A 17800-nucleotide genomic window follows, 5' to 3' on the forward strand; every position below is an offset into this window, starting at 1 on the left:
TGTGAAACTGCCAGTCTGGATCCTCTAGAGCTCTGCCAATAAAGCCATTTATTTAATATCTGTATTAACAATATTTCCTATAAAAGGCACAGTTACAAAAATTTTACAATATGAAGGAATTCAACCTTCAAAGGCTAAATAATTTTTAATCTCATAAAACTTGACATCTAAGGATTGCTTTATATTAATGTATTACATTTTGAAAGATGTGATCAGTTCCCTCAAATCCTCAAAAGTACTCAACTTTAGGAAATCCTGCCAAAAGGATCCTAAAATAAATTTAAATTATAAAAAGTAAAGCCGGAGGTGGTGGCACACCCTTGTAATCCCAGCGCTTGGAAGACTGAGACAGGCGGATCATGCAGGTTCAAAGCCAGCCTCAGCTACTGAGTGAGGCTCTCAGCAACTTAGTGAGACCCTGTTTCCAAATAAAGTATAAAACAGGTCTGGGTGTATAGCCTGGAGGTAGAAAGCCCCTGGGTTCCACCCCCAGTACCACCAAAAAAAAAAAAAAAAAAAAAAAAAAAAAATATATATATATATATATATATATATATATATATGGTATGCATATAGCTCACCTTCTGGGTTATCTGGTATGTCTGTGAACTATTTCTTCACAACATGGTAAATTATTAATAGTTGACAATGATGTTAACTAATCCCTTTTTTTTGCGGGTCTAGGGATGGAACCCAGGGGCACTCTACCTCTGAGCTACACCCCCTGCCCTATTTTTTTTTTTTTTTCCAGGTCTGGGGATGGAACCCAGGGGCATTTGACCTCCGAGCTACACCCCCTGCCCTATTTTTTATTCTTTATTTTGAAACCGGGTCTTATTGAGTTGCAGAGGGCCTCACTAAGTAGCTGAGGCTGTCTGCGAACCGCGATCCTCCAGGTCTCAGCCTCCCGAATGCTGGGATTACAAGTGTGCGCCACCATGCCCGGCTCCCTGACCTATTTTTTATTCTTTATTTTGAAACAGGGTCCCACTAAGTTTCAGAGGGCCTCACTAAGTAGCTGAGGCTGGCTTTGAACCTGCAATTCTAATGTCTCAACCTCCCAATGGCCGCGAGCCATGATCCTCTGGTCTCAGCCTCCCGAATACTGGGATTCCAAGCATGTGCCACCATGCCCAGCTGATGTTAACTAATTCTTAAAGGACAATTCTTATTCTGTCTGGAAGGGATTCAGTTGCCTTTTTTCACATCCCAGAGGGGGACAAAACCATGCTATATCGCTTACATACTCATTTCAATATCTCTGATCTATAAATACGTCTTTTCTTTGGATTCTCTTTTTAAATGATTCTAACATCTGTCTGGTTCCCTCAAGTTAGACAAAATCTTTAAAACATGTTAAAGAGTGTTGAAATTGTGATTTTAGTTTTCCGAAAATCATCTGTAAACAGATTTGTGTGTGTGTGTGTGTGTGTGTGTGTGTGTGTGTGTGTGTGTTTACCAGGGTGGAACCCAGGGACTTTCTACCTTCAGGCTATACCCCCAGACCTATTTTATGATTTGTTTGGAAACAAGGTCTCACTAAGTTGCTGAGAGCCTCACCCAGTAGCTGAGGCTGGCTTCGAACCTGTGATCCTCCTGTCTCAGTGCTGGGATTACAAGCCTCTTCTGTCCTGTGAGGATGTAGCAACAAAGTACCACGTTGGAGCAGAGGGCAAGGCCTCGCCACACAGTACACCTGCTGGTGACCTGGCCTGGGATGGCCAGTCTTCTGGACTACAAGAAGTAAATTTCTACTACTTCTAAATTACCTGTCTAGTATATTTTCTTAGAACAGCAGGAATAGACTAAGTCACAAAATATACCTCTCTATTATTAATTTATGTGTCTATATCCAACTCTAATATTTAAAATGAGTTGATACCAACCATTTTTAGCCCTTTTAAGGCAGGTCAAACACTGCTTCTCCATTTAAAAGCATTAGCAAAGCCGGGCGTGGTGGCCCACGCTTGCAATCCCAGCATTTGGGAGGCTGAGACCAGAGGATCGTGGTTCGAGGCCCTTTGCAACTCAGTGAGACCCTATTTCAAAATATAGAATAAAAAAAATAGGGCTGGGGACGTAGCTTGGAGGTAGAATGCCCCTTGATTCTACCCCCAGTACTGCAAAAAATAAGAAAAATAAAATAAAAAATAAAATCACTAGCAGATACCTTCAGCCACCACTGCTCCCTGACAGCCCCGCCATCTGCCTTCTCTCGTACAGCATCTTCCTCCACTGGTTTACAAACCCCTAATGGCAGGAACGAAGTCATATTCGCTACTGCTCATGTAAACAGTCCAGTTTAGTGGCCGAACATAGTGGGCGGACAGCCCTTACTTTAGTATGCTTAGTGTGTGTGTGTGTGTGTGTGTGTGTGTGTGTGTGTGTGTGTGTGTGCTGAAGAGTGGACCCAGAGTGCTCTACCTCCAAGCTATACCCCTAGCCCTATTTTATTTTTTTATCTTGCAACAGGGTCTCACTAAGTTGTTGAGGCTGTCCTCGAATCTTTGATCTTCCTGTGTCAGCCTCCCAAGTACTAGGATTACAGGTATGCACCACCGTGCCCAACAAGCTTATTTAACTTTTTATACCTAAGGAAATACGCTAATTTCAGGGATCTCCACTTTTTTCATTGTATTCTGGAAACTTTATCCCTTTCATTAAAATAAACAGAAGTACCTTTTTGTTTAGAGTTGTATTACAATAGACTCTCCCCTAAAACTAGTTTTCTTTCTTTCTGCCTCTATATTTATTTGTAAGAAATTATATAAAAAGACTTTCTTTTAACCTCAGGCATAAGGAACTTCATTGATCTATGTTTAGAAATATATTTTGGGGAGCTAAGGGTGTGTAGGTCAGTAGTAGAGCTCCTATTTTTTTTTTTTTTTTTTTTAATTTTGGTGCTACTGGGGTTTCTGGAAGCCCTTCTACCTCCGGGCTACACTTCCAGACCTATTTTATATTTTTATTTGGAAACAGGGTCTCTTAAGCCAGCGAGGCAGACTTCGAACCTGCGCAACCTCCTGTCTCCGCCTCCCGAGCGCGGGGATGACAAGCGTGCCCACCGCGCCGGCCAGAGCTCCTACTTGACATGTTTGAGGCCCTAGTTCAAACTCTAGCATCAAAAAATACATATATATATTTTTTGGTGGTGGTGGTACTGGGGTTCCGGGAAGCCCTTCTACCTCCGGCTACACTCCCACAGGCTACACTCCCAGACCTATTTTTATACTTTTTTATGTGGAAACAGGGTCTCTTAAGCCAGCGCGACTGGCTTCAAACCTGCGTGATCCTCCTGTCTCCGCCTCCCAAGCGCGGGGATTACAAGCATGCGCCACCAAGCCCGGCCATATACATATTTTTTATTTAATCTTTAAAAAATATTTGCATTAAAAATATCTTGAGTTGAAGATATATGTGTGTGTGTGTGTACGCGCACGCTGGTGTTGCTTTGGTCTTACCGTAAGTGTGGCTGTGTTCTCATCATCAGACCACTGCATGGAAGAGGACAGAAAAAATTAAATTTAAATATGGCACTGGGACTCCACAGGCAGTGCTCCATCTAACAATGATACATAAATAGGAGACTTCTTTCCCTGAGCACAAGTGCATATAAAAATGTACTCCAGAGCACGATTATCACGTGATTCATCCATCTATCAGATGAGATCTCAATGTCAAAACGACATCAGAGATCATTTCAATTAGGAGAGTCTACAAAGAGGCTGTCTTATTTTCCACCCACCTGTATTTCCTCTGCTTCGTCCTCGCTGTCGGGCTGACAGCGAGTTGGTGGATCTTCCCTAAAAACAGCAAAAAGCAAACGACTTTGGTTCCAGGTGGTCACAGTCCCGAGTACACTGAATTTATTCACAACAACAAAAACCAATAACAGACAGACAGCCTTAGAACTGGAGAGCGGTGTAAGGGAAAGTTCACCTTCTGGAGGTGGGAGCTAATAAAAAGGTGATATGGAATTAATGAGAGTATACTACCTGTAAGAGACGGCAGAATAAAAACTTCCTACCTTCTCAGGATCCTACCTAAAACAAAGAAAAACTCAGGCTCCATTGCTAATAATACTATAAGATCATCTAGGACTCCAAACCCAATATATGAGAAAGCGCTGCCCAAACAGAGGAAATCTCCGGGAGACACAGGAGACTGAGGGAACCGTGTGGAGCTGCCCGCAGGGCGCGGAGGTTCTGGGGGCGGGGCCAAGATCTTCCTTTGTACAGTGGAAAGTGAGCAGGTGGCGTGGCCTGGAGTCAGCAGTTACTTGGATGAAGGCTGGATCACAGAATAGGGATGGAAAGAGAAATACTGAGATACATTATCTTTGAAGAAGTCAGTAAGCACAGTGGGATGTGGGGAAGGGATACCCAGCAACCACTTTCATTGTCTAAGGGGGGGAAGCAGAGGCTGAAGAAATTCAGAAGGAATACTTGGAACACTGCCCTGGCCACTCTTCTACATCGCACAATAACCAGCCCAGAACTCACATTAGTGAAGGGGGGTAGGAATCAAAAGAACCAGAACAGGAGCTATGCAAGACCATTGGAGAAAAAAGGGAAGGGAAGCTTTTGGTTAAATAGATGTGTTTACCCCCAGGTTCATCTTGAAACTCTACTAAAGCGACAGGAAAGATCCAAAGACAAAGAGCCGAAGAGGAGACAAGTGTGCAAGGAAAATGGCCAGAAAAGTCTGCAAACAGAAGGCCTTGGGAGGGATAAATCACAGGTTAAAACAGAGCTATCGCCGGGCGTTAGGGTGCACCCTTGTAATCCCAGCACTTGGGAGGCTGAGACAGGAGGATGACAGGCACATGGCCAGCCTCAGCTACTTGTGAGGCCCTCTGCAACTTAGTAAGACCCTGTTTCAAATAAAAAAATAAAAAATGGGGCCGGGAGTGTAGCTCAGAGGTAAAATGCCCCTGAGTTCAACCCTCAGTACAGAGAGAGAGAGAGAGAGGAGAGAGAGAGAGAGAGAGAGAGAGAGAGAGAGAGAGAGAGAGAGATATCATGGAAAATGGAACTGAAATTCTGGGCTTAAAGTCATTTGTAGCCAGGTGCAATGGCACATGCTTGTACCAAGACAGGAGGATCATAAGTTCAAGGCTAATCTTGGCAACTTAGCAAGTCCCTGTTGAAATTTAAAAAGGTCAGGAATGTAGCTCAGTGGTAGAGCACCCCTGGATTATATCCCAGTACTACTAACAATAACAAAGTGATTTGTGCAGAAGCCATCTAGTAAAACACCCCCAACTTCTCTTACCTAGAACACCTGCGACTAGCCCTCTTTAGCCTCTCTGGAAAGCAAGTAAGCATTTTTCCTCTGAGGGGGAAAAATGCACTAGAGCCAGGCATGGTAGTGCATGCTTGTAATCCCAGTACTTGGGAGGCTAAGACAGGATCACAGGTTCGCAGCCAGCCTCAGCAATTTAGTGAAGCCCTTGGCAACTCAGTGAGACTCTGTTTCAAAATATAAGAATAAAATAGGGCTAGAGATATAGCTCAGAGGTAGAATAGACCTGGGTTCTATCCCTAATACAACAAAAATTAAATAAATTAAATTGAAAAAGGTAAGAGTTCAGGCACATAATGGCCCAGGAAGCTATGGGGAAGGGGGTGAGTGCTAGACTGTGAAAGAAGTTATATGGAAGTCCTAATAAATAATGAAACCCTGGTTACCCTTCCTCTCACCTCTCTCAAAACACAAATTAAAAGGTTATTCCCTGTAGGAGCAAAATAACCTCACAGGAAGGACCTACAGATACTGTCATCTGGGAATTTCCCACCCACACTGCTGACTACCTGGGTACAGGAAGTTTGCAAATGTCTCTGCAAATGTGCATCCATTGCTAAAATGTGAATAAATGCCTAGAAAATTTAGAAAACTGAAGAGAAGCTCTAAGACAAAAAAAACACTTCTAAAAACAGGAGAGGAAAGAGGCACATAAATGGCAGAGAAAAAGATAATGAAGGAACAGATAAAATTATTTTATAAAGTTATTGTTATTGAAAATATGTGAAAGAACAGGAGACGATTAAAAAAATGAACAGAGGAAAAGACTAAACTTGTAGAAACTGAATACATGACATATGAAATTTTAAAATTTCATAGACTGAGTGGGAAAACTCAAGAAGATTACCTGGAAGGAGAAGAAATATGACAAAGAGATGGAAAATACAAAGAAAATGACAAAAATCAAAGATGTAATTAAACAGATCTCACATCTACATAATTGGAGTTCCAGAAAGAAGAGCAAGAAACATAGCATCCCCAAACTGGAAAATGTATCTCTAGAATGAAAGTGCCCGCTAGGTGCAACCGCAGTGAACAAGGGAGAAACACCTGATGTCCAGAGACAGCGACAGGCATCCCTCCACCCCTCACAGCTGCCCTCTGCAGGGCGACTTCGCCGCTCTGCCCATTGACGAGTGGCGTTCATTTTCCCATCCCTTTACTTTAGACTAGCTTCAACCCTTCACCAACGCCAGGGACACCATGGGATCCCGAACCCACAGCTCTCTCCCTCCTCCCTCTGGAATGCTGCCACAGCTCTCTAAAGAAGCTAAGGCCAGCCTTTCTGAGGATGAGGGCCGAAACGGACAGACGCGACGCCTGACAGCATCAACTGCCTGTCGCCAAAGGAAAGCCCATCTAAGACTGCTCGGCTCAGTCTAGACGCCAAATGATGGCTGCCTTGTGAAGACCTGCCAAGTGTCAAGAACTGCAGAGGGTGAGATTCTACCTATGGATAAGCTAACAAGGTTGGTAGCCTTTCACCATCTCACAGCTCCTGGCTGAAGACAAGGGCTCGATTATCACCGCACAGCATGAAGCATTAGCTTCTTCTCTGCAGGGCCTTCCTGACCCTCAAGTTCCACAGGGCCAACAAAGGGTGGCCCAGGCTCGCCTCCCGAGGGACACTGAACTTAAGACATCCTGTGTGTGTGTGTGTGTGTGTGTGTGTGTGTGTGTGTGTGTGTGTGTGTGTGTACTAAGGATTGAATCCAGGGACATTCTACCTCTGAGCTATACCCCCTCCTTCCATACTTATTTAAAAAAAAACCACACAGGGTCTTACTAAGTTGATGAGAGTCTCACTATTTGCTGAGGTCGTCCTCAAACCTGCAATCCTCTTGTCTCGGCCTCTCGAGTACTAGGATTACAGGTGTGTGCCTCCACTCCCAGCTCCATCTTTTTAACTGGATGCAAGTAAGCCTGCTCAATCACTGAGCCTAGGTAGAGACGTTATCTCTATTTATATTGGACAGTAAGCAAACTTGCTATCTCTGCCTTCTGAGGCTGTGTGCTTCTAAACAGGCTCGAGAAGATACTCAAGAACAAAGGCTGGCAGTGCCTGGGCGTGCAAGATGTGTGACTGATAACGTGTAGATCAAGGGAACGTAGCCACCAACTGAGAAATCACTGACAAGAAAAATGGTAATGTTTTAAGCCACAATATGGAAGTGACTCCGATGATTATCAGGAAACATAAAATATGAAAGTGGAAATCTCAAGAACACTGATAAGGAAAAGTCACAGAGAGGCTATGTAAATCTCAACAGTCTGGGGCTTCGGAACACACGGAAGAGAGTGGGCAATGCTTTCAAGTTCAGAGGATAATTTTCTGTAAAATCCCATATTAAGCCAAAACCCCTCAGCATCACCATCAAGAATAAAAATGTAACAAAATTTTTTCAGACATGCAAAGATTCGAAAGCCTTTTCTTCTATACATTCCAGAGCGTGTGTTTCAATAAAATGAGTAAACTCAGAGAAACAAAATTATGATATCAAAAAACTCCAGACAAACTAACACTCAAGAAAAACACCAAGCTGACCTGCAGAACTGTCAGCTCAACCTGGAGCAGGAAGATGGGGCAGCTCAGAAGTAGAATGCCCCTGCGCTCAACCCTCAGCACCCCAAAAATAAATAAATCAAATTGAGAACCAGCCAGAGCAGAAGGAGGGGTGGTGTGTTAGGAAGGGCTGCCGCTGGGCCACTGGAGAACAGAGGATGGGAGACAGACACCTGGATGGCACACTTCCAACAGAAACTTGAATGAAAACGTAAGAACTTGGAGAAATTCTGAGACTCTTAAACTTTCTTAAGGTTGCACTAAAAAGACTAAAATACAATTTCATGCCTTTCCCTAAAATTAGGGGAACCATCTGAATAGTTCCTAGAAGGCAGAGGAGGGGCCATGATAGACCGACTGTGGCAAACAAAATATTGGGGAATTCAATGACAAACCTAGTAAAGCTTTCTGTCTGCAATGAATAACAGATGTTTACCTTAAAAGAGGAAGGATCTCAAGGGTTATTAGGTGCCCTATCCCTCACCATGCTATCTTCAGAAGGAAGACGTATCATCATACCTTCTCTAAAGCAGAGTTGAGAGGAAATGTTCAATTTCGTACCTGGTTGTTAGAGGGAGAAGTATTCAATTTTTAAAATATCAATTCAAGCCAGTTCAGGCTTTAATCCCAGCATTCAGGAGGCGGAGACCTGAAGTTTGTGGTTCGTGGACAGCCTTAGCTACTTAGTGAGATCCTTAGCAACTCAGTGAGACCTTTTTTAAAAAATAAAAAGACCAAAAAACTTGGGCTTAGGGGTGGAGCTCAGAGGTACAATGCCCCTGGGGTTCCATCTCTGGTCCCGCAAAAAAAAAAAAAAAAAAAGAAAGAAAGAAAGAAAAGAGAAAGAAGGTGGTGCACACTTGTAATCCCGTGCTTGGGAGGCTGAGACAGGAGGATTGCACAAATTCGAAGCCAGCCTCAGCTACTGAGTGAGGCTCTCAGCAACTTAGTGAGACCCTGTTTCCAAATACAGTATAAAAACTAGGTCTGGGAGTATAGCCCAGAGGTAGAAAAGCCCCTGGGTTCTACCCCCAGTACCACCAAAAAAAAAAAAAAAAAAAAAAAGAAGAAAGAAAATCTCAATTCAGCACTCGCAAGGAATATGGAACAAAGGTCAGCATGTAATTTTAGCTCAGAAAAAAGATGAGCTAAAGGGAAAAAATGATGCCAAGCTAACTCAATCATTTTATACGGTAAATGTTGAGAAATAATCATTATATTTCTTTAAAATAAAGTTTAAAGAATTCTTTTTTCTAATATACTTTACCTTCCTGAAACCACCAGTGTTCCATCATCAAGTAAATAATCCTTCACATTCTGAGGAAGTGGAAGAATGACACTGGAAAAAAAGAATACACACACCAAAAAGGCGGCATCATCATCACCGTCCATCATCATCATCATCATCACCATCATTATCATCATCATTGTCGTTATCATCATCACCATCATCATCACCATCATCGTCACCATCATTATCATCATTGTTACCATCATGTAGTCGTCATCATCATCATCATCACCATCATCATCACCATCATCGTCACCATCATTATCATCACTGTTACCATCATGTAGTCGTCATCATCATCATCATCATCATCATCATCATCATCATCATCATCATCATCATGTGTGGTGCTGTGCTGGGGACTAGGGACATGCTACCTCAGAGCAACACATCCAGCCCTTTTTATCTTTTTGTTTTCAAACAGGGTCTCACTAGGTTGCTGAGAGTCTTGCTAAATTTCTGAGACTGTATCTGAACCTGCTTCCTCTGTCTCAGCCTCCCAAGTACTACAATTACAGGTACGTGTCACCACAGCCAGCCAAATGGGCATTATTTTAAAAGACCAACCACAACAAAGAGGGAAAAAAATCCACAACTGATCTTTCTTTCTTTCTTTCTTTTCTTCTTGCAGTACTGGGGATTGAATCCAGGGCTCCACACACGTAGGCATACCCTATCACTGAGCTACACTCCTAGACCTTAAATTTTTTTTTAAACTTTGAGACAGAGACTTATTAAGTTACCCAGGCTGGCCTTGAACTTGCCATCTTTCTGACTCAACCTTCCTAGTATCCAGGATTACAGGCAAGTGTCACCACACCCAACAAACTTGATTTTTTAATTATCTATTCCCTTTAATATTAAGTAGAAGCCAGGCGTGGTGGCACATGCTTGTAATCCCAGCATTTGGGAGGCTGAGACAGGATGGCATAGGTTCAAAGCCAGCCTCAACTACTTAGTGAGGTTCTCAGCAACTTAGTGAGACCCTGTTTCAAAATAAAATATAAAACAGGTTGGGAGTATAGCCTAGAGGTAGAGGCCCCTGGGTTCCACACCCAGGACCACACACACATACAAAAATATTAAGTAGAAAATGCTAATGGTGGACATTTGGTAAAACCAGTAATTAGTATAATATGAATAAATATTGCAGTTCACATAATTACCTCATCTTTATGGCAGGAAAAGAAACAAACAAACAAAAAAACCATCAAAATCCAGAGATGCAGGTAGAAATCACAGTAAGACAGCAAAAAGCCCAAAAGAATTCAGAGTGAGTACAAGGGTTCTGTGCTTTCAAAAAATTGGTGATCAGTAGATATTTGTAACAAGGCAGGAAATGCAGGAAAACAAACCAGATAATTAACAGCATTGGTCACCTCCTAACAAGGCAGAATAGAGGCAAGACAGGGCGACCCTCCTCTGGTCCACAATGAGTACAGTGAGGCTCAAGGCACGTGATCTACTTGGATGCATTCTGACAGCTCTCTATTCATTTGATGGTCAGAGAGAGGACGTTGCTCAACTGAGTATATTTTAGATTATTTTGTTTCAGATAATCGTAATTATGGATGGCAAGTCATACTTGAAGTCATTTAACAACTTATGGGATAATTTGTTTTTTATACTACAATAAGAAATAATCAAAAACTTCTCCTAGAAGCCGGGCATGGTGGTGCATGCTTGTAATCCCAGCATTCAGGAGGACCGGAGGTTTGCGGTTCGTGGACAGCCTCAGCTACTTAGTGAGGCCCTCCACAACTTGGTGAGACCTTGTTTCAAAATAAAGAATAAAAATAGGGCAGAAGATGTGGCTCTGAGATCAAATGGCCCTAGGTTCCATCCCCAGATCCGAAAAAAAAATAAAAAAATAAAAAAACTTCTCCTAGAGATGCCTAAAAGTAATGTTATTACTGGATTTTAATTTTCTAAGAACTGAGAAAGATTATAGCTTGCTTTTAGAGAATCAAAAGAACATCACAGACTTACAACATGCCTCATGTGTTTATTGAACAAGTTTCTGGGAATATTATAAATTTTTTTTTACACAGAAAACATCACATGGCCATTTTGGTTTTAATTGTGAATATTTAGCCAGGCATGGTGGTGTACACTTGTAATCCCTATACTTGGGTGACTGAGACGGGAGGATAGCAGTTTTGAGGACAGCCTCAGCAATGAAATAGGGTTCTCAGCAATCAAGTAATATACAGTTTCAAAACAAAAAATAAAAAGTGGGGGGGGGTGCAGCTCCAAGGTAGATTGTCCCTGGGTTCAATTCCCAATATCACACACACAAAATTATTGTTATTATTATTTTGCAATACTAGGGATAGATCCCAGGGGCATTCTACCTCTGAGCTAACCCCCAGCCCTATATTTTATTCTTTATTTTGAAACAGGGTCTCACTGAGTTGCAAAGAGCCACCACACCTGGCTCAAAAATTAATATTCGATTTATTGAAGTTACAAGTGCATATTCAAAATCCTAGTTCTTTCAAAGGATTTTTAAGTTCAACTAATAAATCTTATTACTTTGTAAATCTGTTAAATTTTAATCAAATTCATGTGTGGCTTTACAACTCAAAAGTCTCTTTAAGGATTTAAATCCCATTTTAAATTTAGACAATTGTGGTGGTGCACGCTTATAATCCCAGCATTCAGGAGGCTGAGACTGGAGGATCACGATTTGCTGACAGCCTCAGCTACTTAGGCCCTCTGCAACTTAGTGAGACTGTTTCAAAATAAAGAATAAAAAAATAGGGCTGGAGGTGTAGCTTGGAGGTCGAATGCCCCTGGGTTCCATCCCTAGACCCGAAAAAAGAAATTTTAAATAAATAAATAAAATAATTTAAAAAAATCTATTTAATTTTCTTTTTAAATATGTCTACTGTTTGATTATACATAAGCCATCCCAAATATTTAACTATAAACTAACAAATGAAACTAAGTATAGTGAATCTAAAGTTCTTAAAAACATTCTAATATTATAAGAACTACTTATACACTTCACCTTAGCACAATTATAAACCAATTACACAATTTCAACTAGAATCACAAGGCTAATCTGTTATATATACGCTAGCTATCTTCAAAATGGCAAGGTGTTAAAGATACAAAATAAATTTAACAGAAATGAAGCCAGGTGTGGTGGTGCATGCCTGTGATCCCTGTACTTGAGAGGCTGAGACAGGTTTGAGGACAGCCTCAGTAAGTAGTGAAACACGCATCAATCTAGTAAGACCTTATTAAAAAAAAAAAAGCCCAGGGGTATTGGTCAGTAGCAGAATGCCCCTGGGTTCAATCTGTAATACAACACAGAAAAACAAAGAGAGGGAGAGGGAGGGAGGGAGGGAGGAAAGGAGGGAGAGGGAGAGGGAGGGGGGAGAGTGAGAGCAAGAGCGAGAGCAAGAGCGAGCGAGAGAGAGAGAGAGAGAGAGAGAGAGAGAGAGAGGAGAGAGAGAGAGGGAGAGAGAGAGAGAGAGAGGGAGAGAGAGAGAGAGAGAGAGAGAGAGAGAGAGAGAGGGAGAGAGAGAGAGAGAGGGAGAGAGAGAGAGAGAGAGAGAGAGAGAGAGAGAGAGAGAGAGAGAGAGAAGAGAGAGAGAGAGAGAGAGAGAGAGGGAGAGAGAGAGAAAGAGAGAGAGAGAGAGAGAGAGAGAAAGAGAGAGGAGAGAGAGAGAGAGAGGGGGGGGGAGAGAGAGGGAGAGAGAGAGAGAGAGAGAGAGAGAGAGAGAGAGAGAGAGAGAGAGAGAGAGAGAAAGAGAGAGAGAGGGGGGGGGAGAGAGAGAGAGAGAGAGAGAGAGAGAGAGGAGAGAGAGAGAGAGAGAGGGAGGGAGAGAGAGAGAGAAACCCCAATAAAACTCTTAAATGTAAAATATGTCACCAGCTCTGTGTTTAATTCTGGTTCTTCCTGGGGTTAAAGATATCCTCTAAGCAAATATCATCCAAGAGAATTAGAGGTGACCTTTCCATGAAAACCTGAAGTTTACCTTTCAGGGCCCTGCAACTGAGACATGTTGGCAGGATATGAGGTCCCAGATGTCTAAGGTGAACTTCCTCAGGATGGGAGCAGATAGAGCCCTCTTTGATGCCACTAATATCTTTAAGCCCCCAACATGGTTATTCCAGAATCCACCTTCTGTGTTTTGGGGTTATACTAACTTCAAGTCAAAGTAAATCTGAACTCTTCTTCCGGGTTTCATCCTTCACTGATTGGATTCAAAATATCTGCTTACTGTTTGAGTCCATTCTGAATTCTTTGTGCATTCTTCCTATCTGTCAGGTTTCCAAGGCTTATGGATAGGAACTGGCCAGAAGTTAGATTCTACATCTCTCATGAGTTACCCAGTTCTACAGTCACATTTGGAGGTCATCCTGATGGCATTATACTGCACCTGCATTATGTATATGTAAGTCAAAAAGGACACCAAAACGATTCCATCAAGACTGCAAAGGGTGTGGGGAGGGAGGACCCTTTGGCTAGAGGAGCAAAGTTCACTTAACTAATTATTGTTAAGTCTGAGTCAAATCCTAGAACTTGTCAAAAAATGAACTTACATAATCCACTCTGAATCATCATTCATAAACACCAAATAAAAATATTAAGTTAGCTGGGCATGGTGGCGCACGCTTTTAATCCCAGCATTCGGGAGGCTGAGACCTGGAGGATCACAGTTCGCGGCCAGCCTCAGCTACTTAGTGAGGCCCTCTGCAACTCAGTGAGACCTGGTTTCAAAATAAAGAATAAAAAATAGGGCAGGGGGTTTAGCTCGGAGGTCGAATGCCCCTGGGTTCTATCCCCAGACCCGCAAAATTAAAAAAAAAAAAAAATTAAGTTAAAGCCAGGGATGGTGGCCCAAGTATGATCCAGTACTTGGGAGGCTGAGATAGCAGGACCGCAGGTTCAAGGCCAGCCTCAGCAATTTAGTGAGACAGTTTCAAAATAAAAAATGGGGATGGGGACGCTAAGGGTGTGACTCAGAGGTAGTATGCTGGATTCAACCTCCAGGAGAAAAAAAAAAGTCAACAGCCAGAATGAGGTTTTTCAGTATTAAAGCTGACAATGGCCACATACAACACCAGGTGATTGGCCTGGTTGTTGGGGGGTATCCTGCCATAACCTAAGTTCCAGTGATATCACCACAGAACTAAAATGACTGAAGAAATGGTTTAAAGGTAAAGGACAGTTTTAGGCAACACAACTTAGTTGTGGACTGTTTATTAACACCAGAAAATCCTACCTGTTAAATTTACTTCTCTTTCCCTCACAGCTTCATATCAATGCTAAACATTTTAGGTGAACTAAAACTAGTGTGCATCAAGGGGGCTTTTATTAAATCAAAAGTGTGGCAAGCAACATTTTGGGTTTTAACCATGTACCAGAAAGAGTGGCAAGCATTTAAAATGTTTCATCTCAGTTAATACCCAGGACAATCCTATTATTTTCTCAATTTTCCAAAGGAGGTTTAGGAAGATTAAGTAATTTGCTGAAGATGCTGATGAAAACAGAATGCAAAGCCAGGCAGATGGCTTTGGCTTCAGGGTCTGTTTCTTAATCATAGTATGCTTACGCTGTTTAAAACAAACAGAAACTACACTGGAGGCCACAAAAGGTAGCTGCACAGAAACCAAATGTCAATTTTTTAAATTTTATTTACTTATTTATTTTATTTATTTATTTTGCGGGTCTGGAGATGGAACCCAGGGGCATTCGACCTACGAGCTACACCCCCTGCCCTATTTTTATTCTTTATTTTGAAACCGGGTCTCACTGAGTTGCAGAGAGCTTCACTAAGTAGCTGAGGCTGTCCACGAACCGCGATCCTCCGGTCTCAGCCTCCCGAATGCTGGGATTACAAGCGTGCGCCACCACGCCCGGCTCCAAATGTCAATTTTAAGACTATCTGGAGAGCCAGGCATGGTGAGGTACGCTTGAAATCCCAGTACTTAGGAGGCTGAGACCAAAAGACATCAAGTTTACAGCCAGCTGTAGCTACTCAGTGAGGCCCTCTGCAACTTAGCGAGACCCTGTTTCAAAATAAAGAATAAAATACGCCGGGCATGGTGGCGCACGTTTGTAATCCCCGCGCTTGGGAGGCGGAGACAGGAGGATCGCGCAGGTTTGAAGCCAGCCGCGCTGACTTTAAGAGACCCTGTTTCCAAATAAAAATATAAAATAGGTCTGGGAGTGTAGCCCTAAGGTAGAAGGGCTTCCAGGAACCCCAGTACCCCCCCCACACACACACAAAGAATAAAATAGGGCTGGGATGTAGCTTGGAGGTAGAATGTCTCTGGGTTCAATCCCCAGTACTGCCAAAGGAAAAATTAAAGAATATTTGGGAGCTGAGAGTATAGCTCTGGGGTAGAGCTAGCACATGGATTCAATCCATAGCACTGTAAAAACATTACATTATATATATATATATATATATATATATATATATATATATATATATTTACTTTGAAACATGGCCTCACTAAATTGCAGAGGGCCTCACTAAGTAGCTGAGGCTGGCCTCGAACCTCCATCCTTCTGTCTCAGCCTCCCAAGCACTGGGATTACAAGTGTGTACCACCAAGCCCAACCTTGCAAAAACCATAATTTAAAAATAAATAAAAACATTCAGTGTGAAAAGATCTGACAAGTTTACAAATACACCTCCGTTCCACCAACACACACACACACACACACACACACACACACACACACACACACACACAATCCCAAACCCAAAAGCCTTTTTTTTTTTTTTTTTTTTTGGCAGTACTGGGGATGGAGCCCAGGAGCATTCTACCTCTGAGCTACACCCCCAGCCCTATTTTTTCTTCTTTATTTTGAAACAGGGTCTCACTGAGTTGCAAAGAGCCTAAGTAGCTAAGGCTGGCTTCGAACCTGCACAATCCTGTCTCTGCCTCCCAAGCGCTGGGATTACAAGTGTGCGCCACCACGCCCGGCTGGCCTACTTTCAATTATACAAATTAATGAAGGACTGGCTATTAGATAGAAAGATGGGAGCTGAGGCAAGAAGATCACCAGTTTGAGGCCAACCTGCACAACTTGGTGAGATCCTGTCTCAAAATAAAAAGAGATATAGCTCTGTGGTAGAGTGCCCCTGGATTCCAGCCCCAGCACTTTAAAAAACAGATACGAAGCTAATTTGTCATTGAAAGTAGCATCTGCTGCTGCAGTTGCGGGAGCTCTTCCATTTGTTCTGGTGTGATTCCAACCCTCCTCAAGTGCAAGAATTATCTTCCTTTTTGCGACTCTAAGCCCCATTACACCATGGAGAACTAGAAGCCGATTCAACTGAATGAATAAGAGGATGGAAAATGACTGCTTTTGAATGGTCTCTGGGTGCTCTTCCAGCTCCTCGGGATTCCAAAAACAGAAAGAAAAGAAAGTGATGATTGATGTCCAACACACGACAACCCATACCTAAGGAGAACTGGGCCTAATACAGAAAATCCTCCCCACGGACACCCAGGCCTTCGACCTATCCCCATTAGTGAGTGAAAGCCTTCCGTTTCATCATGTTTCAGATGCTAGGGTTGCTTCTGAACGGCTGAACATAGCCTTCTGCGGGCCTCGCCTACATTACCTTGAATGATGGGTCACGGTATAAAACAGCTAATCCTCTGCTGTCCTGCAAACTGGGGCGAGGGAATTATAAAACAAACATGGTTCCACTCGTGTTGTAGATAGGCTTCTTCCTCTCACAGCACGTGATCATCCCTAACTAGCTAGTGCTTTCTACCTCATACATTTCTACATCTGTATCACTGCTTTCAGTTTATGGTGGTGGAAAACAGCTGGCGACGGGCGGGCTAGAGAGAGGCGAAGCCCAGACTGCCAAGTTCTCCAGATCGCCCTGCGCTTCTGGCAGTCCCAAAAGTAGTGCGGGTAAACTCCCACGCCTAAACAAGGTTTATCCAATACTCCCCCGCCCCCGACCCTCTTCTACCTCCCTGAGCACACCCCTTGGCATGTTATAAAACGCACGGCAAGTATTCATTTTCATTATAATCTCCCTATTTCAAATCCCACCAGCAATTCGATACCCGGACACTGTGGTTCCTACCCAGGCGTTATAAGGCCTGCATTCTTTTTGACGTCGATAGGATTTGCCCAACCACCGCGGTTGCCTCTGGCCAGTCGCCCCGCCTAAGCTCTCCCATCTTACCTCTTGATGGTGAGGCTTCGGAAGAGCGGGTACCAAGCGGAGAACTGACAGTGCAACACATGCTCCTTCTTCATCCTCCTGCAGCCGCGTCCCTGCTTTGCCTCCACCGCCAGCACGCGCCCGGAACCCCGCGCCACACACCCGGAAGTGCCGGCCGGGCTATTTTGGTTCAAGGACTCTTCCGGTCCAGAAAGCTCGCAGTAGAGAAAAGAAAGCGGACGTGAATCGTGGGGGCACTTTTGGCGCGCGCACATACATATACACACACACATACGCACGCACGCGCAAAGAAAGAGACTCTGGGTCCCGAAAGAACTGCAAAAGTGTAGGGGAAAAAAAGAAAAAGAAAAAAAAAGGAAATTTAGGAAGTTGACGACTCCGCCGTCACCCTAGACACCCTCGACCCGGAAGGTAATGATCTAACCCTAGGTGAGCGCCGGGGTCTGTACGGGTGCCGGGAGG

The 17800-nt window shown here is 43.2% G+C and overlaps 1 protein-coding gene across 3 annotated transcripts in view; it reads right to left on the reverse strand.

Annotated features, from left to right (window-relative positions):
- The window catches only part of CDC123 (cell division cycle 123), a gene marked incomplete at both ends in the record, with an annotated part of 55260 nt that extends 37848 nt beyond the window's left edge, over positions 1–17412 (reverse strand). For 2 of the 3 annotated variants that reach the window (XM_080716998.1, XM_080716996.1), the window contains 4 exons: positions 3462–3494; positions 3746–3803; positions 9135–9206; positions 17339–17412. In XM_080716998.1, the coding sequence (XP_080573124.1) occupies positions 3462–3494; positions 3746–3803; positions 9135–9206; positions 17339–17412 (237 nt within the window). The remainder of the gene's footprint in view (positions 1–3461; positions 3495–3745; positions 3804–9134; positions 9207–17338) is intronic. The other variant, XM_080716997.1, reaches the window with a different exon arrangement.
- Between the last annotated feature and the right edge of the window lie 388 nt (positions 17413–17800).

This window comes from Muscardinus avellanarius (assembly GCF_963383645.1).
Source record: "Muscardinus avellanarius genome assembly, chromosome: 20".
In the NCBI taxonomy this organism is placed as follows: Eukaryota; Metazoa; Chordata; class Mammalia; order Rodentia; family Gliridae; genus Muscardinus; species Muscardinus avellanarius.